This window comes from Nuphar pumila, chromosome 2, assembly GCF_984573655.1.
Source record: "Nuphar pumila chromosome 2, dmNupPumi1.hap1.1, whole genome shotgun sequence".
Classification (NCBI taxonomy): Eukaryota; Viridiplantae; Streptophyta; class Magnoliopsida; order Nymphaeales; family Nymphaeaceae; genus Nuphar; species Nuphar pumila.
In genome coordinates, this window is record NC_143250.1 from 84602198 (window position 1) to 84630047 (window position 27850).

Consider the following 27850-nt stretch of genomic DNA (forward strand, 5'->3'; position numbering starts at 1 on the left):
TTCTATTATTTTCAATTAAAAAAACAGCGAGCTCATTTCATTTAATTCAGGCTCCCCATGAGCCGCTCACTCAACACAAGAATGAGCCTTCTGCTCGTTTACCAGCTCTACCCACAATGCATCAACATTTTTCAACAAAGCAAAAGAACGTTCATATCGAAACAATTAGATTATAAGTGTGTTTGTATTGAACTATAACAAACACGTTTATAAGGCCTGATTAACTAAATATCACTTGAAACCATGACCTTTTACCAGAGAAAAACGACACGCTTGAAGGTAGCAAAGTGAAACCCCACGACACATGAGTTGGGCATCAAATGACACCACTGACATAACTCGAGTCACTAGCGAGGTCATAAGCATATCTTTGTGAGATGGGTTAAGATCATATATAAGTTGTCTCGATTGAACATAACCAAACATATGGTCGTCCACAACACGTTCCATGTAATCTTGCAAAGGCCAAAAGCATCATCTGCTTAAAACTTAAACGCACCTTGGGGATTTTCTTTTTCCATTTTTCAAAGGTACACTGTACCGAGTTTGAATCATAGTTACCAGGAGACAGTGGATACAGGAAGTGATGCGTGAAGCAGAAGCGGTAGAACGTTGTCAAAATTAGTATTAGAGATTCATTTTGGAAGCAATTGTGAAGGTGTGTTGGAAGCAAAAAAGGAAACATGAGGGGAAAATGAATAGGAAGCGAGTGGGAAGCGAACGAGAAGTGGAAAAAATAAAGATTAACATGAAAAAACAAGAAACAAAGGAAAAGCAAGGGAGAAACGAGGGAGAAGTGAGTGAAAAGAGATAGGAACCCAGTAGGAAATGAATGAGATGTGAGTGGGAAGAACGCTTCCTATAACATAGGAAACGCACTTCCTACAAATAAGATGCGAGTTCTTCCCACCATTCTGAGGTGCCTCCAGTAACTATAGTCTGAACATCTTAACAAGAGTGTCATGAAGTAACAAATGGAGAATGTCCTCATTATTATTCAATGAACCTTAAGGTGCATAATAGAGGGAGCTATCCATAAAGGCAGACAGGCGCTTTCTCCAAAACTGTCCCAGCATCCTCTTCATCTCAAAATAGGGCCTTCATACACACGCAGCAACAACCTGATTTCTAGGTCAGACCCAGTCACCATTGACCACAAAATAAAGTATCACCACATGAATTATTCAATAACTGACAGATGACATAATTCCACATATTTTCTACCAAATAAATGAATAATCAAACCAGCTAGACACGTTCATTGGCTCATTAGAAGGCTGCGGTGAGAACAATAATACTTTCATAACCGCTGTATTCTCACTTCTCTGATTGTTTTCACCCCATTCTGGTCAATGTGAGGCAGAAAATTCTCAGATCACAGATAGAGAAAGTGCTGCACATTCATGATAGAACCTTTACTGTTGCATATGAATAATCTTCTAGACAACATGGTGAAATTGCGTATGAACCTCACCAAACACGTATCAATAACTCACTGCTTGAGTGGTAAGGAAAATTCATGAGCTAAATCAAGCAGGCTTGTAAGCACAGAGGTCTCTGGTCATATGAAGAAGATGCCACTTAGTCTTTTCCAAAAATACTCTTTAAGAAGGGAGAAAACATTACTTCACAGACACCGCTGTAGCGTCTTGGAATGGTTTTTAATCCAGTTTTTTTCTCATAATTTCCCTTCAATTACTACCCTGGCATGTTAGTTGACATTGAAGTATCTTTCTCTCATTGTCCCAACACAGAACGATATAAGTTTCTTCAAATTTCACTAAAACAAAAAGATAATCAACTCACTCAACATTCAAAAAATTTGCCTGCCTGAGCCACTATGCAATGATCTCACAAGCACAAAATCATGAAAAAGAGGAGACCAGATAGAAAGAGAGTAAACCTAGAGGCATCATATGAGATGTCTTCACAAAAATAGATTTAAAAGGTGAAGCATCAATAGCGGCGATCAGCCAATCCCATGTCCCGAAGCTCCCAGAGAGGCTGACTCTCCTGACTGACATCATCCTTGATAGCTCGACGAATCGGCTTAATCACAAAGAAATACTGAAGTTCCCAAAACAAGAAGTGAATCAATTAACCACAGATCCATCAAAATGCACCACTAGATTTGCATACAAACAAAAGTATACCTGAAGTGCCAGGATCATAGGTATCCAGAGCTTTCCCCGCTCATTTGGATTGGGGCCTTCAATCAGTTTTCTGTCAACTAGAATTGATTTACTTCCATTCGAGATGGCATCAGTAATTTTTTCAACCAAGGTTGGAAGCCAGACAGTACCATTGGGAAGAACCTGTATATACACAGCTGCTTAACTAAGGAAAGCAGGCAGATAAAAAAGGAAGAAGAAAAGGAAAGAAGAGAAAATGTAGAGCCATAGAAAAAAAAATACCTTTTCACCAAAGTCATTTGTCTCACATCTTCCACTATTCTCAACCAGAACAACTGGAATTGGGTTAATCTACAAAAGGAAATTTGATGAATGTGCAATGCATTTATTAGAAAATCAATTGCACACTATAAATTGATATGAAATTTCACCACTGCCTGCTTCACATATATTTTCGACTTACCATATAATGAGCAGAAAATAAATATTAACTAGTTGAAATAGACATTTGAGTCCAACAATTAAAAAATTTCTCAACAAAAACAGGACTAATGGCTCTTGAAGTTCTCTCTCAGGTCATCCTATGGAAATAACATTCCATCTGATATTTAATTAGTTTCTTCTTTGTATTTTGCACTGCATCAGGTGGACCTTTGCAAATTTTAGATAAACCTCAAGGATCAACCTACTGTATTAAAATGTATATACATAAAACTGTATTTATAATATTATATATGTATATATGTATATGTATTTATGTACATACATATAAATATATACATTTTATATTTTTATTTTTTTCTTTCTTTATTTTTTTCTTTTTGGAACTTAGTCAAACTAAGTTGACTAAGGCCCCAAGCTATTGGGAGGTCTCTCTCCCTCATTCTTTTGGCTCTCTTAGCCTTCTCTTTTCTCCCGCTTGTGTATATAAATAGGGGTCTTCCCCCCTTTGTAATATATGCCTCTTGCATATTGTGTTTCAATAAAGATATTATTTTTATTCTTTGTGTATGCCCTTGGTGGCATTTGTGATTGTGCTCTTTGTAGCATTTGTGATTGTGCCCTTAGTAGAATTTGTGCTTGTGCACTTTGGACTTGTTAGTGGACACTTTGTTCATGCTTAGGTGTCTTGCCTCTCTTTACATGATATCAGAGCGTGGTGATAAAGTTTGACGGTGATTCAAATTTAAGTATTTGTGATCGTGGTCGTACATTTCAAGATATTCTCTCAAAGTTTTTGTGTGATCCTTTTGGTGCTTGCTTGGAGGTGCATCTTCTCCAAATTTGTGGCGAAGTGCTTGTGTTTCGTTTCTTGTGTACCCTCTACTTTTTCTCTCTTTCTCTCTCTTCTTCTTTCTATCCTTCTTATCTCTTGTAAAAATAGATGCCAAAGATAATGTCACCGTAATGCCCATCAAACTCAATGATACTATGTTATGTGGGCTTTTATTATTAAGCATCGCATATGGGGAAAAGGGTTGTGGGGATTAGTAGATGAATCTTATCCGGAGCCAAAACTAATACTAAAGTGGAGAATAAAAAACAAGCACCTCTTTCTGATGAAGAGAAGACTAAAGGCTATAGCTTGCCACGAGAAAAAGTCAGGAGTAAAGAATGGGACATGCTAAGATTATGTCTTGGCTTATCAATAGTGTGGACATTAAAAAATGTTCTAGCCTTGGGAACACCTTAAAAATATGTATTCCCTTAAAGATATACCACATGTGTGCAATTTACAAGATAAAGTGTGTACCATGACAAAAGGGGACAAAAGCATTAGAGAACATTACAATGACTTATCCGAACTATGAGAAGAGTTGGCTCTTATAGAGCCTAAGTGGAAAGATATTGAGTTTCGCCAAAAGCAAATAGATATGGAGCATTTCTATCAATTTATTAATACCTTGACACCCAAATTGGAATCAACCAAATCAGCTCTCCTCCATGGGAGAAAAGTTCCCTCTATTGTAGATATCATTGAGGAATTAAGTGTGGAAGAAAAACGTCTAAAGAAACGTATCTCTAAGAACAAAGATGATTCCATTTTGGCCGTCTCTAGGTCGGGATCCTACTCTCGTACTTATAGGCCACCTCACTTTGGAAGACAAGGAAATAAATATGACAAAAGAAAGTCATTTGTCATTGGTGTCATGAACCGGAGCATATTAAACCTATGTTCCCTAAGCTAAGAAGGGCGGACAAAAACTACATGGAAAAGAAGGCGGATATAGTTGAAACACCTTAAGAGAATAAAGAGATGCCTACAGTTGGCAACTCTCAAGACACGTCCATTGAAATAGCCAAATCCTTATCTCAATTAGTTGAAGCTCTCCAACCTCTTCTTAGAAGATCATCTTCTTCAACTAGAGTTGCGGTCTCATCTTACTCCAACTCAGGTAAAATTTCTTGACTTCTTTATTTTGGTGCATCTTTTCATATGACCCCAAATTATGATAATTTATCTGAATGTCATAACAACTCAAGTAATGTTTTCAAAGTCGATGGTACATCCCTTGAAATCAAAAGAATAAAAAAATTTGATAAAAATCTTTCAAACTCAAAAAAGTTTTTTATCCCAAAAATTAGATACAATTCTAAATTAAATTTAAATTGTTTATCTGTCTATCAAATATCCGATTGTGGTTGTAATATCTCCTTCTCTTCAAATGAATGCTTAGTGTAGGATCGTCAGTTAGGGAAGCTGATTGGGCAAAGTCATATAGAAAGAGGTCTCTACTATATGAATTTTTTTGAGATACCCAAAGATATTTTTTTATTGTAATGTCCAAAAATTAGATTTACATTTGTGGCATAGAAGATTAGGACATCCAAATGTATCAAAAATTCAATATTTTCCAAGTTTAGAAAAATTTTGTAATATAAATTATTTTACTTGTGAAGACTGTGTTCTTGAAAAATTAAGGAGATTGTCATTTAATGATAGAACTTTTATTTCTTCTATACCACTTTAGTTCATTCAGGTGTTTGAGGGCCAGCACCGATTTTTTCAAAAGGTGGATATGCATACTACGTTATACTTGTGGATGACTTTACTAGTCATACTTGGATTTTCTTCTTTAAACATAAATCTGAAGTTTTTTCTCATTTTCAAAACTTTCATAAGTTGGTTAAAGATAGGTTTGAAAATGATTCAAGGAAAGAGTTTTTGTCCAATGAATTTTAAAAATATCTCAAATTGCATGGCATCACACATCAAAGATCTTGTCCACACACACTACAACAAAACGACTTAGTTGAAAGAAAACATAGGCACATTGTTGAAACTCCAAGAACTTAGTTGATTGCTAGCCATGTGTTAAATTATAAGTATCAATATACATATATATATATATATATATATATTGTATTCTGTTTATGTAAACTGAAATACTCATTAGGGGTATTTTAATCATTTTACTATGTAATAGGTATCAGTCCTCTAGAGACTGACTTATCATTTGTGTAATTATTAATTTTTTGTTTTTTTATTGTATTTTATAGTTATTGAGTTGGTCCAACTAGCCGTTAGACCAGTCTCAACGGCTATAATTATAGTCGTTGGGGCAGATCCAATGGCTAGTTGGGCAACCCCCTTGTGTCTTGGAGTGTCTATTTAAAGGCACTCCCTCTCTTGTATAAGCTATGCTTTCTAAAGCATTTTCTAAGTGAAAGTTATATTTTTTATGTGTTGTGCTAAGCCCATAGTGACTCTTGTATGTTTCTCACTTGGATGTTGTATTGTCACTTAGTGGACTAGTGTTTGTGTACTCTTTTGTTTCTTGTTTTCCCTTATTGGGTTCTCTATCATACTTTCGCTTGTTTCATTATATGGTATCAGAGCCTAAAGCTATTGAGATTGTGTAAAAGCTTCTCCAAAGATCAAGGTTGCAAAACAAATATTCTCCACATTCCTTGGTTCGATCTCTATCAACATGGGAGAAAAAGAATCTATGACGGTGATCGCATTCAAGCTAAATGACTCCAACTATTTCATGTGGGTCGCCGCTATGAAGCATCATATTAAAAGCAAAAAGTTATGGGAGTATGTTAGTGGTACTACATATGAACCACAACTCATACTCACCAAAAAGGATGGTGACCACGTTAAAGCTCTTAAATTATGAAGAGAGAATGCATTAAAAGAATACGACATCAAGGTGGAAGATTGGGAAGCCGAGAATGCCCAAATTCTCTCTTGGTTTCTTAATATTATGGATCTCAAAATTACAGCAAGCATAGTTAAATTCAAAAAATCATGTGAAGCTTGGATTTTTCTCAAGAATATGTTCGTGCAAAAATATTTGGCATGCAAATATTTTCTTTAAGAGAAAATTTGGATTATTAAACAAGGAGATAAGAGTATGAGAGATTACTATGGTTTTCTCTCACGTCTTTGGAATGAATTAGCATTGCTTGAGCTTAAGTGGGATGGTCTCGCTATTGAAATAAGGCAAAAGCAACTTGAGGAAGAACACTTGTTTTCTTTCCTGTTTGGGTTGAGACCCGAGTTTGAGTAAGTTAAGTCTAATATCTTGCATAGAACCCGACTTAGCATGTCAAAAGAAAATGAGGAGGTTCTCGTTGTGTTAAGACTTGACAACAATATCAAAGCGTATAAACTTTCTCATTTTTGGAAAAATAACAATAGAGGATGAACATATAACAATAGAGAAAGAATAATTATTTGCCACTTTTGCCAAGATACATCAAATCAGAGTGACCCAAGCTCAAAAAGAAGGTTGCAATTATTGAAGAGACACCACCCAAAAAAGGTGATGAATGTATCACAAAAGGAGAAAATCTTAAGGATTCTATTCACCATCTAACGGAAGCATTACAATAATTTCTTAAAATGTGCTCCGCATCTACTTTCAGTGTCGTTGTATCTACTTTGTCTCCTTCAGGTGCGCTTTTTTGTATTCTTACTCTAATTCCTCCTTTCATATGACTCCTTTAGAATCTCTCTTATCTGAATGCACAAAACCCTTTTATAATTCTTGTGTCTCTACGACAGATGAAACTAATTTAAAAATAAAAATATAATAACTTTTTCAAACATTTCAAAAAAAATTCAAGTTCCTAAAGTTGTTCCAAAACTAAATTTAAACTTATTTTTGATTTATCAAATTTCGGATTATGGGTACGAGGTCGCCTTCTCATCAAAAAAATGTTGGGTGCAGGATCGTCAGTCAAGGAAGTTGATTGGGTTAGGCCATAAGAGGAGAGATCTTTATACCTACAGGGATTTTCTTCATCTTTCTAAAGAATTATTTTGTAATTTTTTTAAGGAAAAAGATATTTCTTTGTAACATCAAAGATTAAATCATCCTAATGTATCTAAGTTGTCTCTTTTTCCATTTTTGAAACTTTTGTATTAAAGAGTTCATATATAATGACTGTATTCTTGGAAAAATAAAGAAAAATCCTTTTGGATTAAGAATTTTTATTTCTTCAAAACCCTTTGAACTTGTGCATTCGAATGTATGGGGACCGGCTTCAGTCATGTTAAAAGGAGGGCTCTCTTATTATATTATATTCATTGATCATTATACTAGGTATACTTGGATCTATTTCCTTAGGCATAAATCTGATATATTTTCATGTTTTAAAGAATTTCACAAAATTATACAAAACCAATTTTGAAGCAATATTATCATTTTTTGATAAGACTTAAGGGGAGAATACTTGTCTAATGAATTCAAAAATTATTTGAAAGAAAGTGGGATTTCACATCAAAGATCATGTCCAAATACCCCTCAACAAAATGACTTAGCCGAGAGAAAGCATCGTTATATTATTAAAACTATGAGAACTTTGCTTATCTCAAAAAATGTTTCAAAAAGGTTTTGGGTTGAAGGTGCCTTAATTGCAGTTTATCTTATCAACTGAATGCCCTCAACTTCTTTACAAAATATATCTTCAATTAAAAAACTTTATCAATCTTCTCTAAATTTAAGTAGATTAAGAATTTTTGAATGTAAATGTTTTGTGTTATTTGAAAAAAGAGACAAATTATTCCCAAAGCCATTTAATATGTATTTCTTGGTTATGCCAATAACAAAAAAGGGTATAGATGCTATGATAAGAAAAATGACATTATATGTTTCAAGAAATGTAAACTTTCTCAAAAATGAAAAAGGTTTTGATGAGCCTAAGGATGATCTTTAGTATTCCTTTCTATTTGACTTATTGTCAAAGAAGTTTTCCGATGAACTTATACATGTTAATAACAGTTTGATGATATGCATATTGATGACTTTGGTGTTCCCATGGAGGATATCCAGAATCGTGATACTCAAATCTATTTTAAAAGAACTATTGAACACCCTCTATGTTCACTTGATAGGTACTCCGAAAACCAAAATCTTGGAGAAACTAGCGTTAGGAAATCTATTAGAACCTCTGGACTTCCTAAAAGGTTTGTGTCATATGAAACTTTTGCACCTAAATATAGAACATGTCTTATGTCTATTCACTCTTTTTATGAACCCTCAACCTACAATGAGGTTAAAGAAGTTTTTGAATGGATTAAAGCCATGAACCTAGAATTATGAGCCCTTGAGAAAGCCAAAACCTGAGAAATCCAATCACTACCTATAGGGAAAAAATTATGGGATGTAGGTGGGTTTATGAAGTCAAAACAAAAGGGGATAGATCATTATAAAGATAGAAGGCTAGGTTAGTGGTTAAAGGTTATTCTTAAGAGTAATGGGATAGACTATGAACAAACTTTTGCTATTGTTGTCCATTCTAGAATTTCTAATGATAAGAAGGTGGACATGATGAAAGTTGTAAATGCAAAGTCAGGATTAGAGGATGGAACAACTTTTGAAGATCCAACTCCATACCAACAACTGATTAGATCCTTGACCTACTTATCCATCATAACTAGACATTGCTCATGCGGTATACTCAGCCAATTAATTTCAGCATGTCCCATATACGGTGCATGAGTGTTCTGCGAATTGTCTGATATATCAAGAATTTTATAACTAAAGGGATATTTTTATCCTCCTCTTCTTCTTTAGATTTAATTGTGTATACTAATGCAGATTAGGGAGGTAATACTAATGATAGAGTTTCAACTACTAGTTTTATGTGTTTTTAGGGGTCTCTCTTATATCTTGGAGGTATAAGAAATATAAAAAGGTTTATCTGTCATCTATCGAAGTTGAATATCGAGTTATGGCAACAACTATGGAAATTATTTGGTTGAGTAGTCTTGTCAAATATATGGCCCTAGTCATCTCTAGTCCTTCGAAGATATGTTGTGACAATAAGAGTGTTATCTACATTGCAAGCAACTATACCTTCCACGAACAAACCAAACATATAGAGATGGGGACTGCCACTATATCCGAGAAAAATTTTTGCGAGCAACTATTGAATTGCCTTATGTGACTTCGGAATGTCAACAGATGGATTTCTTCACCAAAGCTTTGGTTTCACGTCGTTTTTTATCTCTTCTTAGCAAAATTTTAGTGATCACACCGTAAGTTTGAGGGAAAGTGTTAAATTATAAGTATCAATATACATATATATAATATATATTTATATATTTATATATATTTGTATTATGTTTATATAAATTAAAATACCTATCAGGGGTATTTTAGTCATTTCACTATGTAATAGGTGTCAATCCTATAGGGACTGACTTGTCATCTTTTTTATTTATTAATTTTCTGTTTTTTCCTTTTTTATTTATTGTACTTTATAGATGTTGGGCTGGTCTAATGGCTAGTTGGGCCAGCCCCCTTGTGTCTTGGAGTGCCTACCTCTCTTGTATAAGCTATGCTTTCTAAAGCAATTTCTAAGTGAAAGTTATATTTTTTATGTGTTGTGCTAAGCCCATAGTGGCTCTTGTATGTTCTATTGTTTGTTTCTCACTTGGATGTTGTATTGTCCCTTGGTGGACTAGTGCTTGTGCACTCTTTTGTTTCTTGTTTGCCCTTATTGGGTTCTCTATTAGACTGTTTCATTACACCATATGCCTATCTTATAAACAAAATGCCATCATCTTCTTTACAAAATATTTCACATGTTCAAAAACTTTAAATCTGGATTACATACATGCAAGCTACTAGATTTTGCTGCCAGCTTGAAGTCAACAATGTTTCTGAATATGGTGGCACAAATAAAAATGCCCTATGTTGGTCAATATGCTCTGTTAAGAGGAGAACCTACTTCTTGCCAAGGCAGAAGTCAATGCTCATGAAAACTTTCAGGTATTGTTCTGAGCAGAATAGACGCAACAGGTGATGTGAACAACATTAGTGCAGTGAAAGTGTAAATTATTGGGAGTTTAGGAGCACCTTTTTGCATGTACCAAGGTGCATATGGGCAAACACAACAAAAAATATGAAGCAATCTTCATTGGCAAATCTCAGGTTGAGATTTGGAATGAAATTATCTCAGCCATGACCTTAGTTCAATCTTTCCAACAAGGGTAATTTGATGACTGTTCATTAATTGTATGGGTGTATACCAGTTGAGATTAACTGTTAAGTTAGTGCTCATTTTATTTCACAACTATTTAGAGCTGGAACTAGTACTCTTTCTCTAAATACATTCTAACGTATGATTCATTCCATACATCTTCTCTAGTTTATTCTTGGGGCTCAACTTATGTGGGCTACATGATTTCAGAATGTGTGGCAGCTCTTTGAAATATGTCAAGCTCACAATTTGTGTGAAATCTATAGGCTTTTTCAGCTAGAAGCAGTAAAGACGATGAAGGGTTAAAGCAATTAATTATATAGTGAACCCTCATAATGCTTATAGGCATGAAGAGCAAGAAAAAGCTGGACAGTGAGATTCCATTTGGCATTCGTTCTTATTTTGTAAAAATGTTTGGCAGATTTCCATCCACTTCATAAGCAAGTTCAATATCTGTAGCAATCTGAATGTAAATGACATGGTTATGATTTTGGCATGATGGTAAAATGAAAAACATGTGGTGGGTATCCTGGGTTGAACCCACCTTGACCTAAACAAGGTCGGACCCGTTCTTGTCGATATCTCTATATTTTCTCTCTCTTTTCGTGAGCCGGTGCCACCTCTACCACATTTTTTCCTTATCTTTTCTTGCTTTTACACAAACCGGCCTTGTCGTGATCGTACCGAACGAGAGTACGTGTCAGCCATGACCCAGGAGCGGCCTTACACTTAGCCTTGTCTACGAATAAAATGGTAGGTTTGTATGCTAATGTGTTAAAATTCATATTTCGTGTATGGTGTAGTTCCCCCGTATGCCTTTCTAACTTCATGCGTGTACATGTAAGCTCACCTGGGTCTTAGTCTTTGGTTTACGCCATCTAGGCTACGGTGTCCACTCGTGTATCCTTGCGGCTACATCCCCACGTATATGATGCATATACTATGTATGATCTTTCTGCAATTTATTTATGTCATATTACATGTATTTGTGCTACCCTCATAGCTGTGTATATATGTTTATTATTGAGGGGCATTTTTGTAAGATAGCATAAGGGGGCCTTAGTCAACTATTTTTGTCCTCTTGTGTAGCAAAGGGTGGTCGACCCCTTTCTATTGTATACTCTCATTCTTTTGAAGCAATGAAGCCCTAACTTTTGAGTGCTCTCTTTCTTCTCCTTCTTCCTCTAGTGCTTGAGTTCCCATTGTTCAACACGGTATCAGAGCCATATTGACACTAAAGATAGGACATTGTGGAGCACCTAGAAGGCAGAAGAGGTGTCATTATCGTCCCATCTAAACCAGGCACAAAACCCAAGGTATTGACATCATAACGCCCAGGTGATGTTCTCAGTTTGGCCTGTTTGATGTGGGGATCTGGTAGCTGTTGATTTTAGAAGCCATATCAATAAAAAATCGCAGAGATTGGAGCAGTATTGGATTTTCTGTGTTTTTTTTCATATTTTCTGTTTTTGGGTGCATGTTTGGTCCAGATTTTATTATTTTGCTTGGTGTGAGTTTATCGGCAGTTGTTAGACTCGTATATGAGATGGTTTCTGGTCATTTTTGTGTTAGCTTTCATTTGTCTGTGGCCTTGAGCCTTAAAAACCAGATTTAGCTGAGTTCTAAGGGGCTTTTGGGCACTCTATTGCTAGCGATAATGCATGTTTGAGATAGTTGCTGTGTATTGACTGCTATTTCAGCTATATATGGGCATCATATTGTAGTGTGTGAGTTTGGATACCTATTCTGTGCTGTTTGTAGGTGTGGGAGGTGTTCATACACTACTTTCTGTGCTGATAGGCTATTCTTATGATTATTTTGGTGGACTAATTGTCACTACAGTATTGTTGTGATTTCTGTGCTGTAGTGAAACTTATTCAGTTTATATTGCATCGTATTTTGGTTGTGTTGAGTGTGTTTGTGTGCAGCTTTGTGAATCTGTAGTTTGGAGGTTGTGATAGTATTGAGAAGGGAGACCCAATTCAACTTCGGTGAAGCTAGATGGGACCAACTATTGATTTTGGTCTGATTTTATGATAGTAGTCATTGATGGAAAGGGTTTGGGAGGGTACCTTGATGGTACCAGTGTGAAGACCAAGGAGGGAGACCCTAATCATGATGCATTATTGAAAGAGTGGAAAATGAATAATGTAAAAGTCATGGATTCTTGGTTCTGTGGAGCAGAAAATAGCTATAAATATTTCAAAATTTCAAGAATCCAAAGATGCATGGGCCTATTTAAAGCAAGTATAAATGCAAGAAAACCAGGCAAAACAATAACTTATGCAGGACCTGTCAGCTTTAAGGTAAGGAAACAAGTTAGTTTAGGACTTTTACTTCAAAATGCAGCAATTGTGGGATTTTCTTGCCTTGATTGAAAGTGGTAAGTGTGAAATATGCAAAGACTACAAGGCATGTATAGAGGTAAAAAATCAATCAAAAGAAACGGTTACGTTGATTGAACTCCTCATGGGGCTTCACCCTGAATATGATAATGCGAGGAGTGTCATTATTCACAGGACATTTCTACTTTCAGTAGCTCAGGCTCCCTCTGAGCTCATTGCAGGAGAGACCAAAATGAGGTCTCTTCAGTCTTATGGTGGCTGCCAAGCAGGCAGGTAGCTATGGTGGAGCCAAGAGTGGAGCACCTAAGCTTGATATGAGTGGAGTTAGGTGTCATTACGGGAAAGAGTTGGGGCACGTGAAAAAGGCTTGTCCAACGTTAAGAAACAAGAATGGGAGGCAATGTATTTGTATCTAGTGTAGTGAGAAGAACCCTGTGAAGGAAGAAGAGAACAGTTACGTCTTGTTCTACTTTAGATGTGCAGCCATTTGTTCACTCGAGACTAAATCGGTTGCAAAAGCAGATCCAACAGCATATTTCCTTATCCACTTCCTCAATTGCTGTGTCTCCTTCGGGTACCTCTGGTTGTTCCTTTGCGGGTATTATTAGTATCGGTTCAGGTTGGTTAATAGATTCAGAAGCATCATGCCACATGACTACTAATGAGTCTATACTAACCAAGTGCAAGTTATGTTGTGGTGCCTTTCGCATTGCAGAAGGCACTTTCATAAATGTTTTTAAAGTAGGTTCAGTTACTCTTGATTTCAATCCTAATGAAAAATTGAATGTCTCTAAAGTCTTTTTGGTTTCATCCCTTGCTATGAATTTGATTTTAGTTGACTAAATTACTCAGTACAATTGTTATGTTGCCTTTACTCCTGACCATTGTTTTGTGCAGGATCAGTCATCAAAGAGGAAGATTTGGACTGGGCATAGTCGAGACTACCTGTAGTTCTTTGACCAATTGGACCAAAAGTCTGAGGAAGTTGTCAATCATTATGTGGGTGTTGTAGTATTGGAGTCATCGATTTTATGGCATCAACGTTTGAGGCATGTGTCTAGTTCTATGTTGTGGTATATGTTGTCCTCGAGTATTTTGGGGTATAGTTGTACATACAGTGTTTCTAACGAGGTCAGGTATTATGAGAGTTATAGGTTAACCAAGGGTCATGCTCTCCTGTTTAGCCTTAGAGTAGCTGAGTCTAGTTGAACTTTTGAGATTGTTCACTCTGATGTTTGGGGTTCATCACTGATGTTGTCTAAAGGTGGGGTCCATGTATTTTGTGACACTCATTGATGATTTTATTAGATATACATGGATATATTTTATAAAATCTCGAAGTGAATTGTTTGATATCTATAAATCATTTTTTTTTGTATGTTGAGACTCAATTTGCAGCTTAAAGATCCTAGGATCAAATACACGAGGAGAATATGTGGGTCTGAATATGCATGAATTCCTATTAGACAAGGGTATCTTACTGTGAAAATATCCCAAAAAATGAGATAAAGAGTGCGATGAGCACAACACCACCAATGTGCACAAAAGCACAAGAACACTTAGAACAAATGTACACAAAGGTACAATAAAGAAACTCAAATGCACAAAGGCATACAAAATATAAAGAATTTTATTGAGAGGCTTGGAGAACAAAAGCTCCAAGAAGTGTAGTTTACAAAGGGGGAACTCCCCTATTTATAAGAGGGAAAAGGAGCCTTGGAGGGGCTCCACTAGCTGTTGGAACCCCTCCAACGGTTAGAATTCTAACCATTGGAGAGGCTCAACAGCTAGTGTTGAGCCCTCCAAGGTTGACTTGGAGTCAACAAAGAAATAAAGAAGAAAAAAAGACAAAAAAGGGAAAAGGAAAAAAGAAAAGAAGAAAAGTAAAAAAGGAAAAAGAATTACAGCATATTCATAATTATGAATAGGCGCAAAATGGAGAGAAAAGACTAAAATACCCTTTCGGGTTTTACAGAAAAAAAAAACATATATATTTACATATATATATATAGATAGATACATATACATATATATGTGATGTATATATGTATATGTATCTCTCTTTATATATATATGTAAATATTTACATAAAGAGAGATACATTTTAACACCCTCCCTCAAACTTAGGGCACAATGACCAAAAGTTTGCTAAGGAGAAAGTTGAATCTTGGGGAGCAAAGCGCCTTGGTGAAGAAATCTGCCAACTGATATTCTGACGTCACATAAGGAAGATCGATGACTTTTTGTAGATATGCCTCACGGACATAGTGACAGTCCATCTCAATATGCTTTGTCCGCTCATGAAACGTGTGGTTCTTGGCAATATAGATTGCACTCTTATTATCACAACATAACTTTGTGGGTTCTTGAATTGGAATCCCCATGTCTTGCAGCAACTGATGAATCCAGACAATCTCCATAGTTGTAGATGCCATGGCTCGATATTCCGCTTCGGTGGATGATAGAGACACCTTCTGTTGCTTCTTACATCTCCATGAGATCAGGGATTCACCTAAAAAAATACAAAAGCCTGTAGTGGAGTGACGGTTATTTGGGTCACCTCCCCAATCAGAGTCAGTATATGCAATTAAATTCAACTCAGAAGAAGAGGAAAGAAAAACTCCCTTGTTTAAAGTTCCCTTTAAGTATCTGACAACTCGGAGAACGGCACTCATATGAACGGATGTAGGAGCATGCTGAAATTGGCTTGCAGTATGCACGGCATGAGAGATGTCCGGCCTTGTGATGCTAAGATACATTAGAGATCCCACAAGTTGCCGATAGGGAGTAGGATCCTCCAAAGGTTTCCCATCATCGATCTTCATTTTTGATCCCACAATTTCAGGGGTCTCACAGATTTTATCATCAATAATACCTGATCTGTCAAGAATCTCACAGGCAAGTTTAGTTTGAGACAAAAAATAGCCTCTATGAGAGTAGGCTACCTCAATACCAAGAAAGTAAGTCAGATACCCCAGGTCTGACATTTCAAACCTTTCTTTTAAAGTGGTTTTAATGTTTATGATGCCTTTTATGTCACTACCTGTTATCAACATATCATCAACATATAACAGTAAAATCACAATTCCTGCATCAGACTTTTTGACAAACAGAGCAGTGTCAGTGTAGCATGAGGAAAAACCATTTTGAACCATTACATCATTAAATCGATCATACCAAGCCTTAGGGGCTTGTTTTAAACCATAAAACGCTTTTTGCAAACGAAGGACTTTCCCCTTTGGTATGTTCATACCAGGAGGAGCATCCATGTAGACTTCTTCATTAAGGTCCCCATTTCGAAATGCATTTTTAACATCCATTTGGTAAATATTCCATTTTTTAATAGATGCAATGGTGATCAAACACCTTACAGTAACCATTCGTGCAACAGGAGAAAAGGTTTCTTCGTAATCGATGTCGTATTCTTGACTATATCCTTTTGCGACAAGACGGGCTTTATATCTTTCAAGAGTGCCATCACTCTTGGTTTTGACTTTAAAAACCCATCTACATCCTATTGTTTTCTTTCCTTCTGGAAGACATTGAAAAACCCACGTTTTGGCTTTGTTGAGGGCTCTAAGTTCGTTGTCCATGGCATCTCTCCATTCAATCATTTCCGTAGCTTCTTTAAAATTTCTAGGTTCTTGGTATGAGTGAATGGCACTAAGACATGCCCTATGTTTTGGAGAAAAAGACTCATAGGATATAAATCTAGAAGGATTTCTCCTAGATCTTTCAGTTCTTCGAGAGTTGTTGGAAGATTCACTAAGATCACTATATTTCTCTATTACACTTCTAAAAGTGCTTTTATCTCTATGAGTATAGGTAATTGGTTCATTTATCATTTCTTCTTCATCATGAATGGTTTGAGGAATACATTCACTTATATCCTCATTCTCTTTTAATTCATCATCGCTAAAATCTTCATTTCTAGATAATAGTTCAAACAAAAAAGAATAATCGGCATTATCTTCATGAGTTTTGTGTTCTTCAAAACCACTTATGTTTTCTAAAAAGGTTACATTTCTTGAAACATATAGTTTATCATTTTTAATATCATAACACCTAAAACCTTTTTGGGTTTCCGAATATCCTAAAAAAAACACAAGGAATAGCTTTGGGAGATAATTTATCATTCTTATCGGTGAGAACAAAACATTTACAACCAAAAATTCTTAACCTATTGTAGTCGGGTTCTTTTTTATACAAGATTTCATATGGAGATATTTGGTTCAAGTTTTTGGATGGAAGTCGGTTGATGAGATAAACCGATGCAAGAGCCGCTTCGGACAAAAATCTTTTTGGAATTTTTTGAGAAATTAACAAAGTTCTTGTAGTTTCAATTATGTGTCTATGTTTTCGTTCGGCCAACCCATTTTGTTGGGAAGTTTTGGGACAAGACCTTTGATGAACAATCCCATTATTTTCAATATAACTTTTGAAATCATTTGAGAGATATTCTCCCCCGGAGTCGGTTCTAAAAATTTGTAATTTACTATTGAATTGATTTTGTATTAACATGTGAAAGATCTTGAAAGTAGAGAAAACCTCATGTTTATGTTTGAGGAAGTATATCCAACTATACCTTGAAAAATCATCCACATAAATAACATAATATGAAAAACCTCCCTTGGACACAACGGGTGCCGGTCCCCATACATCCGAATGCACAATTTCGAAAGGTTTGGTTGAAAACATAGTTCTTTGTCCAAAAGGTAAGCTTCTCATTTTACCAAGAATGCAATCATTACAATTGAAATTGTCTTTACATAAGGTTTTAGCAAAATGTAAATATGAAAGCTTGACAATATTTGTATGCCCAAGGCGTTTATGCCAAACATTTATATCCTTATGTTGGGAAACATTACAAAAAGAGGTTTTTGGAATTTGAAGAAATTCCATGAGATAAAGATCTCCCTTCGTAGAGCCTTCCCCAATCAACTTCCCGGACCGGCGATCCTGTATCCAACATTTATTTGATGAGAATTTGATATCACACCCATGATCCGATAGTTGAGAGACGGAAAGCAAATTTAAATTTAGTTTTGGTATAAATCTAACTTTTGGAATAGAAAAACCTTGTCTTTCAAAATCACCAATTCCTTTTATTTCAAGAGAAGCCCCATCCGCGGTGGAGACAAAAGAGGGTGACAAATTTTTTGAGTATTTAGAAAGTGACAAAACATTTGGAGTCATATGAAAGGATGCACCCGAGTCTAAGAGCCAAAGAGTCTTACCGGGAGGAGAGAAGGTGGTCATGGCGGCTCCGAAAACGGATCCCTTGAGGAGTGGTTGAAGAGCTTCCATGATTTGATTGAGCGCCAAAGTAGCATGATTGGAAGTAGAAGGACCTTCCTCCTTGGTTGATTGGAAAGTAGTAGACATAGCCACCATCTTCTTCCATTTAGGGCATACCGGTTTAATGTGACCCGGTTCTTTGCAAAAATGGCATATGATCTTACTATAATCTCTCCTTCCATAATGCCCACCATTTTCTCTTCCTCCTTGATTTTTGTTAAAATGAGGGGGGTTATAGGTTTTAACATTATTCCCCGGTCTTGAGACGGCATAAGCACCCTCATCCTCATCTTTAGAGGGAACGGCCAACACACTTAGATTGGTTTTATTCATTCCCAATCTAGTTTCTTCTCCACTTAATTTGGTAAGCACATCTTCCAAAGGAGGGGAAGAGAAGGAAGATAAGAGAGAGGATCTAGTTTGTTCAAACTCGGGTCTAAGCCCATTTAAAAAGTTAAAGAAATGATCCTCTTCTAGTTGTTTGGCCCTCAATTCAATAGCCTCACCGCTCCATTTAGGTTCTTGGAGGGCAAGCTCATCCCAAATAGTGGATAACTCGGCGAAATACTCTCTAACGGACATTTCTCCTTGTTGAAGGGTTAAGGCCTTCTTTTGGAGATAGTACTTATGGGACAAATCTCTTGAAGTATACATTCTTTCAAGATATTCCCATACTTGACATGCCTTTTTGAACTTTAGAATATTGGCATTAATTTTGGTCTCAACCGAAGAGAAGAACCATGAGAGAATTTTGTAGTTTTTCATTTCCCATTCTTCATGCTTCTTATTGTAATCTTCAAAAGCCTTTTCTCTTTCTTCTCCCTCAAGAACCTTGATCTCCCCCTTGTCAAGAGTAATAATTTTTGGTACGGGTTCGGGAATAGTTCCTTGAACATATCCCCAAAGTCCATTTCCTTTTATATGGGCCTCCATATTCCCGGCCCATACATGATAATTCGTTCCATTCAATTTGAAGCCAAGAGAGAAGTGCGAATCCTTTTCGCCCATTAGAGAGGATACAAAGAGGAATAAATGCGTACCACAAAGCGAAATGAGTCCCTTCTTGATGTAGGAGGCTTGCAAAATATAGAATGAAGAGCCGAGTCTTCACTTCCACCACCACAACTCAATGGCACGCTTTACGAGGTATTCCAACGAAGAGAAATAAGAGCACGATCTTCTTTTCCTTTAAGCCTAGCTCTGATACCATGTGAAAATATCCCAAAAAATGAGATAAAGAGTGCGATGAGCACAACACCACCAATGTGCACAAAAGCACAAGAACACTTAGAACAAATGTACACAAAGGTACAATAAAGAAACTCAAATGCACAAAGGCATACAAAATATAAAGAATTTTATTGAGAGGCTTGGAGAACAAAAGCTCCAAGAAGTGTAGTTTACAAAGGGGGAACTCCCCTATTTATAAGAGGGAAAAGGAGCCTTGGAGGGGCTCCACTAGCTGTTGGAGCCCCTCCAACGGTTAGAATTCTAACCGTTGGAGAGGCTCAACAGCTAGTGTTGAGCCCTCCAAGGTTGACTTTGAGTCAACAAAGAAATAAAGAAGAAAAAAAGACAAAAAAGGGAAAAGGAAAAAAGAAAAGAAGAAAAGTAAAAAAGGAAAAAGAATTACAGCATATTCATAATTATGAATATGCGCAAAATGGAGAGAAAAGACTAAAATACCCTTTCGGGTTTTACAGAAAAAAGAAAACATATATATTTACATATATATATATAGATAGATACATATACATATATACGTGATGTATATATGTATATGTATCTCTCTTTATATATATATGTAAATATTTACATAAAGAGAGATACATTTTAACACTTACATCAAAGGTCATGCCTCTATATTTCAAAACATAATGGTGTGGCAGAAAGAAAAAATAGACACATTCTTGAAACCACTAGTCTTTTTATTCAAAAGTGACATGCCCAAAGAGTTCTGGGCAGAGGCTGTGGGAGTTGGGAGTTGTACATTTGATAAATTAGATGCCATATAAAGTCATTGGAAGAGTTTCTCTATATAAGAAGTTGATTGGTAAGGAACCTGATTATGACTTGTTGAGAGTCTTTGGTAGTAAATGTTTTGTTCTCCTTTTACTTCATCAAAGAGATAAGTTGTCCCTAAAAAACTATGTCAGAGGGATTCGGCTAGCAGGGTGCCACACCCACATCGACGCGACTCAACGCGGGTGCGGGTGCGGCACCGGGTGCGGTCAACCCGACCCTTGGTGCGTTGACCGCACTCAGGGTCATTTTGATCCATTTTTTGGATTTTTTTTTAAATTTGCCCTTTGAAATGGGCTGCCCCCCTATAATCCCCCGCCAGGGACGGCCCCCCTAGACCCCCGCCTGCTGACCGCGCAGCGGGACACGCGCCGGGGGGAACCCCCGGACACCCGGACCCCCCTTATATATATATATATATATATATATATATATATATATATATATATATATATATATATATATATATATATATATATTATTTATTTATTTATTTTACATTTTTGCCCCTGCCGCACCCCCGCACCCAAGGTTTTTGAAAGTGCCGCACCCCCGCACCTGCACCCATGTGACATAGCTAAAAACTGTTAAGTGTTGTTTCACTGAAAGGAAAAAATGTTATAAATGCTATGATCCTGTTGGGAAAAGAGTTTGGCCCTCTAGGCATATAGAATTTATGGAGCACATGCTATATTATAAGAATAATTATCAAGTTGAGGACCCCTACATTTTCCTTTTCAGTGCCTTACTCAGAGGATTCAGAGAAAGATAAGGATTAAAAGTGCCAGCAGGAGACGATTAGGTGTTCCTTCTCAGCCATTCCTTGAGTGGCATGATCAGGAAGGTGAATCTTTGTCAGAGACAAGTCCCAATGCTCCCCAGGTCGATCTTGACAAGTAAGCACCTGAACTTCCCTCTATTCCTCAGGTGCACAGAAATTCTAAACATTCCATTCCACCAGCTCGTTTTGTTTTCTATGATTCCCTTTTTGATACTCACCAAGCTTGTGTAGCCATGATTTAGTCTTAGCATGAACCAAAATCTTATGTTGAAGTTGTGTTACAACCTGAGTGGCAGAGGGCTATGTCTAAAGAATTGGGAGGCATTGGAGAGAATGAAATCCTGGGAACTAGTTGTTGGAACGTGAAGTCGTGATTACTAGATCATGTTGGATCTGCGATCCAGATCCAATACAAGATTTATATTTAAGTCTTATTGTGTTTTAACTGTTTTATCTTATTGCCCCTCTTATTGTATATGTGTTGTATTTTAGTAAGGGCAAATTTGTAACAATACACATTGTAATTGATTTCATTATAATAAGGAGTAGAGGCTCACATTTTTTCCTGGTTGAGGGAACGTGAGGTTGCAGCCCATATTTTCATTTCCTCTAGTCCTACAAAACTTTCATGGTATCAGAGCATCGGAGGAATTGTGTTGCACTCATTGAGATTGGTTTGAAAGGTTAGCCCCTTCTATTCCTATTCTTATTATTTCTAATTCCACCTTATTCTTTCTTTTCTTTTCAAATCTGATCATGTCGGATTTGGTCTTGTTCCTATTAATCCCTAACCCTAATGTCTCTTTATCTCGCTCTCTTTTTATATATGATCACGTTAGATCTTATCTCTCCCTCTCTCTTTCTCGTTTCATGGTATCAGAGCATCAAGTGTTTCTTGCAGGAATTAAAAAGCAAGTTAAACCTTATTCTTACACACAGGCAGCTCAAAGTTGAAGGTAAGCTCCTAAAGTTGATTCCTTATTCTTGTAATTCAAATGTCATAACTGGTGATGGAACTCGACATCCCATCACACATATTGGAAGTGCTTTAATTCCTTTGTCTAATTTTGTTCCTCTTAATCTCTCTAATGTGTCCTCAATGTCAAATATCAAAAAGAATTTAGTTTTTGTTTCCAAATTACTAGATGATTCAAATTCTTGCATTGTCTTTACACCTTCTATTTATGTCAAGGACCTTCACATGAAAAAGACATTCGTTGAGGAAGAACGTGTGAGAAACATGTATGTCTTCAGAGAAGATCCGTCCCAAAAATCTATCATTCGTGTTCCGAAGCCCGAATTGGAGTTCAAGATGTCTTGTCTTTTGAATGTGTCTGATGAAAATAAGTCAATTGTATGGCATAGTCGTTTGGGTCATTGTAGTTGTTTTGTTGTTAAAATGTTGGTTTCTAATGGCCTTATTCCTAAATCTAGTTTGAGTTCTGAAACGAGTAATGTTATTTGTCCCAGTTGTCAATTGTCAAAAAGTCAGGTACTTTTGATATTTTGAATAAAAGGGCTTTGAAACTTTTTAATATTGTTTATTATGATGTTTAGGGTCATGCACTTGTTGCTTTATCCTCCCGTAGTCGATATTATGTTTCCTTCATTGATGGTTTTTCTTGCTTCACATGGATATACTTTATAAAGCATAAAAGTGAAGTTTTTCGAATCTTTCAAAAATTACACGCATTACTCAAAAATCAATTCTCCATGCCTATTGTTAACTTCCAATGTGATGGTGGTGGAGAGTATTCCTCCACTGAATTCATTAAGTACCTTGAGAATAATGAAATCAATCGAAGGGTGTCTTGTCTAAGGTTGTCAGACTAGGAAGCGAAAGCGGAAAACGATACGGGAAGCGGAAGCGAGAAGCGATGTATTTTAAAATGTATAGGAAGTGGGAAGCGAGGAATATTAAAAAATAAATATAAGAATTGAATGAGAATCAAAATGAAACACAAATAAAAACTAAAATAAAGTGACTAATATTAAATTTCATGATTTTTTTAGTGTAAGAATTAAAATTTTAACAAAATCTAAAAATGATGACTACCAATTTAGAGAAAACACATGAAAGTGAGTGAGAAGAGTGAGAGAAAACATATAAAAAAACATGAAAAGTTGAGTAGGAGAACATATAAGAAGAATAGATGAACATGTGGAAAGCATAAGAGAAGTGTGGGAGAATCGAGGTTCACATCAAGTTTCGGAAGCGTAGAGTATCATGCTTCCGAAGCGAGCTTCCCACCTATCTAAGAAGCTTCCGGTAACTCTGGTCTTGTCCTTATAGTCCACAATAGAATGGCATTATTAAAAGAAAGCACCGGCATATAGTCAAGAGTGCCTTAGCAATGATAAATGAAGGAAATGTTCCCTTTTTATCTATGGACTAAAGCTTTTCATTCAGCCGTGTATGTTATAAACAGACTTTCAATGAAATAGTCAAGTCTCCTTATTATGTTCTATTTGGTAAGCATCCAGATTACACTATGTTACATGCATATGGCTGCCTTTGTTATGTTCATGTTGATGATTCATTAAGAAATAAGTCTGAATCTAAAGTTTGTGTGTGCAAGTTCATTGGTTACTCTGATGATCATAAAGGTTTCGGGTGTTATGATAACAAGGAAAAGCGAATAAGAATATCTAGAAATGTTTTTTATGAAGTTTCTTATCATCCAGGTGAATTACCAAATTTATCTACCCAAGATTCGGTTAGGAAGTATTACCCACCTTGGCTTCATGATGAGTTGTATTCCCTGCCAAATAATGATGTGAATACTCAAGAGAAGGTTGTAACTCAAGGAATACGTGCTGATATGTCAAGTGAAAACCAGCAAGTTCAGCATATTGCAGAAAATCATGCTTAGGTTATGGATGGCAGATTTAAAGATGGGTGTGTTTACCAAAGGAGAAACAAACTGGCAGACCCGATTGATTCACAATTAGAGAATGATAGAAACCTCAAAATGAAGAAAGTCAAATGACCCACAATCAGCCTGAAGTTAGAAGGTCAAGCAGAGTTCAACATCCAATCCAGAAATGGGTTATCTACCAAAGTTTCAACACTGAGCATCAAGTGTTTCTTGCAGGAATTGAAAAGCAAGTTGAACCTCATTCTGACACAGGCAGCTCAAAGTAAAAGGTAGGTTGAAGCCATGAATGAGGAAATGAATGTCTTAAATGAATGTAAGACTTGGGAGATGGTGAAACGGCCTCCGGACAATAATATAGTTGGGTCAAAGTGGGTTTATAAAATCAAATATAAACTTGATGGAAGTATAGAAAAATACAAAGCTTGACTCATCGCCAAAGGTTTTACACAGAAGCATGGTTTTGATTATGATGAAACCTTGTAGTCAAAATAGGGAGGATCCAAGTTGTTTTTGTAATGAAATAGACTAAATCCAAGAACATCACTTTTGGACAAGCAAGAATGTGCTTAATCAAGTAAAACACTTGATTGAATAATCCAAACCACCCTCACAAGGGTCAAAAAATATATATTATTGAGTAAAGGAACTCTCCAAAGGAGTGAATAATACAATGGCCTTCATGATCACCTCTTTTGTCGCTTCTTTCATAGTTGTTAGGGTTTCTCCTGAAATGAAATGGGGATCTTCGAAACACGAGCTTTGATTAACAAGAGCAAGTGTCAAGAATGACACTAAAGCATAACCCTTAAAAAGGGTATAACTGGAAACAAAATAAAAATAAAAAATGCATTCTTTATTGATATGAAAAACCAATTGCTTAAGAAGCATTGGAGTAAAATACAAGAGGGGCTGCACCCCTTTATATACACAGCTGAAAGAGGACTCAATAGAGCTGTTGGGCACAGTCCAACAGCTCTATTTAGAGCTGTTGGAATGTGTCAGTCCAACAGCTCTATTGCTAGTCAAGTCTGGACAGGACTTGACTAGCAACAGTCATTCTAGTTCAAACTGAACTAGATGACATAAAAACAAAAAATAAAAATAAAGGAAAAAAATACAGAAAAGAAAGAAATTAAAAATGTATTTATATATATAATAATATAATATTATTATATATACATATATGTACAGTTTTACATTTTAACACTCCCCCTCAAACTTATGGTACAATGAGCGAAAGTTTGTCTAAGAGAAAGTGAAATCGGGGAGCAGCGAGAGGCTTTGTAAAGAAGTCTGCTAACTGATATTCTGAAGTGACATATGGCAGATCAATTATCCCGTGTAGATATTCCTCTCTGACGTAGTGACAATCCATTTCGATGTGTTTGGTGCGTTCGTGGAATGTTCTGTTACTGGCAATGTAGATCGCACTTTTGTTGTCACAACACATTTGTGAAGCCTTTGTTGCTTCAACTCCCATGTCAACAAGCAGTCGTCGGAGCCAAACTACTTCCATGGTCGTGGTTGCCATGGCTCTGTATTCAGCTTCGGTGGATGAGAGAAATACCTTCTGCTGCTTTTTACACCTCCACGAGATTAATGATTCCCCTAAAAAGACACAACAGCCAGTGGTTGAGTGTCTGTTATTGGGATCACCTCCCCAATCAGCATCAGTATATGCAATTAAATCAAGAGAAGAGGAGGAAGATAAGAAAAGTCCTCGTGAAAGAGAGGACTTGATGTATCTGATAATACGCATGACTGCTCCCATATGAACAGAAGTAGGAGCATGTTGAAATTGACTTGCTGTATGAACAGCATGTGCTATATCTGGTCTGGTAATGGATAGATAGGAAAGTGCCCCGACAAGCTGTCTGTAAGGAGTAGGGTCTGCAAGAAGTTCTCCATCATCAATCTTCATTTTAACATTAACAACTTCTGGAGTGTCAACTTTCTTATCATCAGTAATACCAGACCTGAAAACAATATCAAAAGCAAATTTAGTCTGAGATAATAAATATCCTCTAGGAGAATAAGCAACTTCAATGCCTAAAAAATATCTCAATAAGCCCAAATCAGTCATTTCAAAATGAGATTTAAGAAGTGTTTTGATTGTTTCAACTCCCTGTTTATCGCTTCCGGTGATGATCATATCATCCACATAAAGAAGAAGCACAATGATCCCTGCATCAGAATTCTTAATAAACAAAGCAGTGTCAGTTAAACAGAATTGAAAACCAATATCAATCATAACACGACTAAACCTATCATACCAAGCTTTTGGTGCTTGTTTAAGTCCATAAAGAGCTTTTTCTAAGCGAAGGACTTTACCCTTAGGAATACTTAGACCAGGAGGGGGTTCCATATATACTTCTTCAACTAGCTTTCCATTTAAAAAAGCATTTTTGACATCCATTTGAAAAATAGACCATTTTTTGATAGAAGCTAAGGCAATTAAGGTTCGGACAGTAGTCATACGAGCCACCGGAGCAAAGGTTTCTTCATAATCAATCCCATATTCTTGAGCATAACCTTTGGCTACTAAACGGGCTTTATATCTTTCAAGAGTACCATCACTCTTGGTTTTAATTTTATAAACCCATCGACATCCTATAGTTTTCTTCCCTGGAGGAAGATCTTGAATATTCCATGTAGAAGCCTTTTCAAGTGCATCTAATTCAGCTTTCATGGCTTCTATCCATTTGATATCATTTTTTGCTTGAAAATATGTGGATGGTTCTTCATATGAGTGAATTAATGCAATAACTGCCTTATATGTGGGTGAGAAAGACTCGTATGATACAAACTTTTCTGGAGGCCTCGAGATTCGGGATGATTGTCTAGTTGGAATGTTAGAATATTTCTCAAGTGCACATGGAGTATTAGACTCTTGTCGCCTGGAATATTGAATACTAGTATCTCTATGAACTTCTTCATTTTCAACATTAAGATCAATAATTCTGTGATCATCATCAAAGTTACAATCAAGGTCATATTCATCAGATGTTGATGTTAGATCTAGCAAAAAGGAGTACTCAGTGACGTCTTTTAATTTTCTAAAATCAAAGAAGCTCTCCTTTTCAAGAAAGGAAACATTTCTAGACACATATAGTTTATTATTTTTGAAGTCAAAACCAGGGTTACCGGAAGCGCCTAGCTAAAAGGGGAAGCGCGCTTCCCCGAAGCGCGCTTCGGAAGCGCGAAACGTCGCGCTTCCGAAGCGTGGGGGGAAGCGTCCCCCTTTTTTGGGAAGCGTGTTTCCCTTTAATGGGGGACGTGTTTCCCTTTAATGGGGGACGCGCTTCCCTTTAATGGGAAGCGCGCTTCCCATCACGCTTCCCCCACGCTTCCCCCTCGCTTCCCTTTTTTTTTAATTTTTTGTATTTTTTATTTTTATTTTTTTCGCTTCCCCCTCGCTTCCGAGACGCTTCCTAGGTCGCTTCCGAGACGCTTCCTAGGTCGCTTCCGAGACACTTCCCGAATCGCTCCTAAGTGGTCCCACGCTTCCCCGCTTCCTAAAATTTTGAAAGTGCCTCGCTTCCCGCTCCCGCTTCCCGTATCGCTTCCCGCTCCCGCTTCCTCAACTGGCAACCATGGTCAAAACATCTATAACCTTTCTGGTTTTCAGCATATCCTAAAAAGGCACAGGGAATCGCACGAGGGGAAAGTTTATCATTTTTGTCAGTAAATATGAAACATTTGCACCCAAATATTCTTAATCTAGAGTAGTCTGGAGAAATGTTCATAAGTTTTTCAATGGGAGTGATATTTTGTAACGAAGAAGATGGCATCCTATTAATGAGATAGGTGGCAGTTAAGGCAGCTTCTGCCCAAAAGTCTTTAGGGACTTGATTTGCTATTAATAAAGTTCTAGTGGTTTCTATAATATGGCGATGTTTTCGTTCTGCCAGTCCATTTTGTTGAGGTGTATAAGGATAAGATCTTTGATGTGTG

The 27850-nt window shown here is 36.6% G+C and overlaps 1 protein-coding gene across 1 annotated transcript in view; it reads right to left on the minus strand.

The window, feature by feature from the left end:
- Positions 1 to 1761: 1761 nt before the first annotated feature.
- LOC149845901 (translocase of chloroplast 34, chloroplastic-like) overlaps positions 1762 to 27850 on the minus strand; it is a 34891-nt gene continuing 8802 nt past the window's right edge. The window contains exons 6-8 of the mRNA XM_089996066.1: positions 2415 to 2483; positions 2154 to 2315; positions 1762 to 2067 (exon numbers count right to left, since the gene is read on the minus strand). Of these exons, the coding sequence (XP_089852192.1) occupies positions 1957 to 2067; positions 2154 to 2315; positions 2415 to 2483 (342 nt within the window). The 3' untranslated portion in view covers positions 1762 to 1956. The remainder of the gene's footprint in view (positions 2068 to 2153; positions 2316 to 2414; positions 2484 to 27850) is intronic.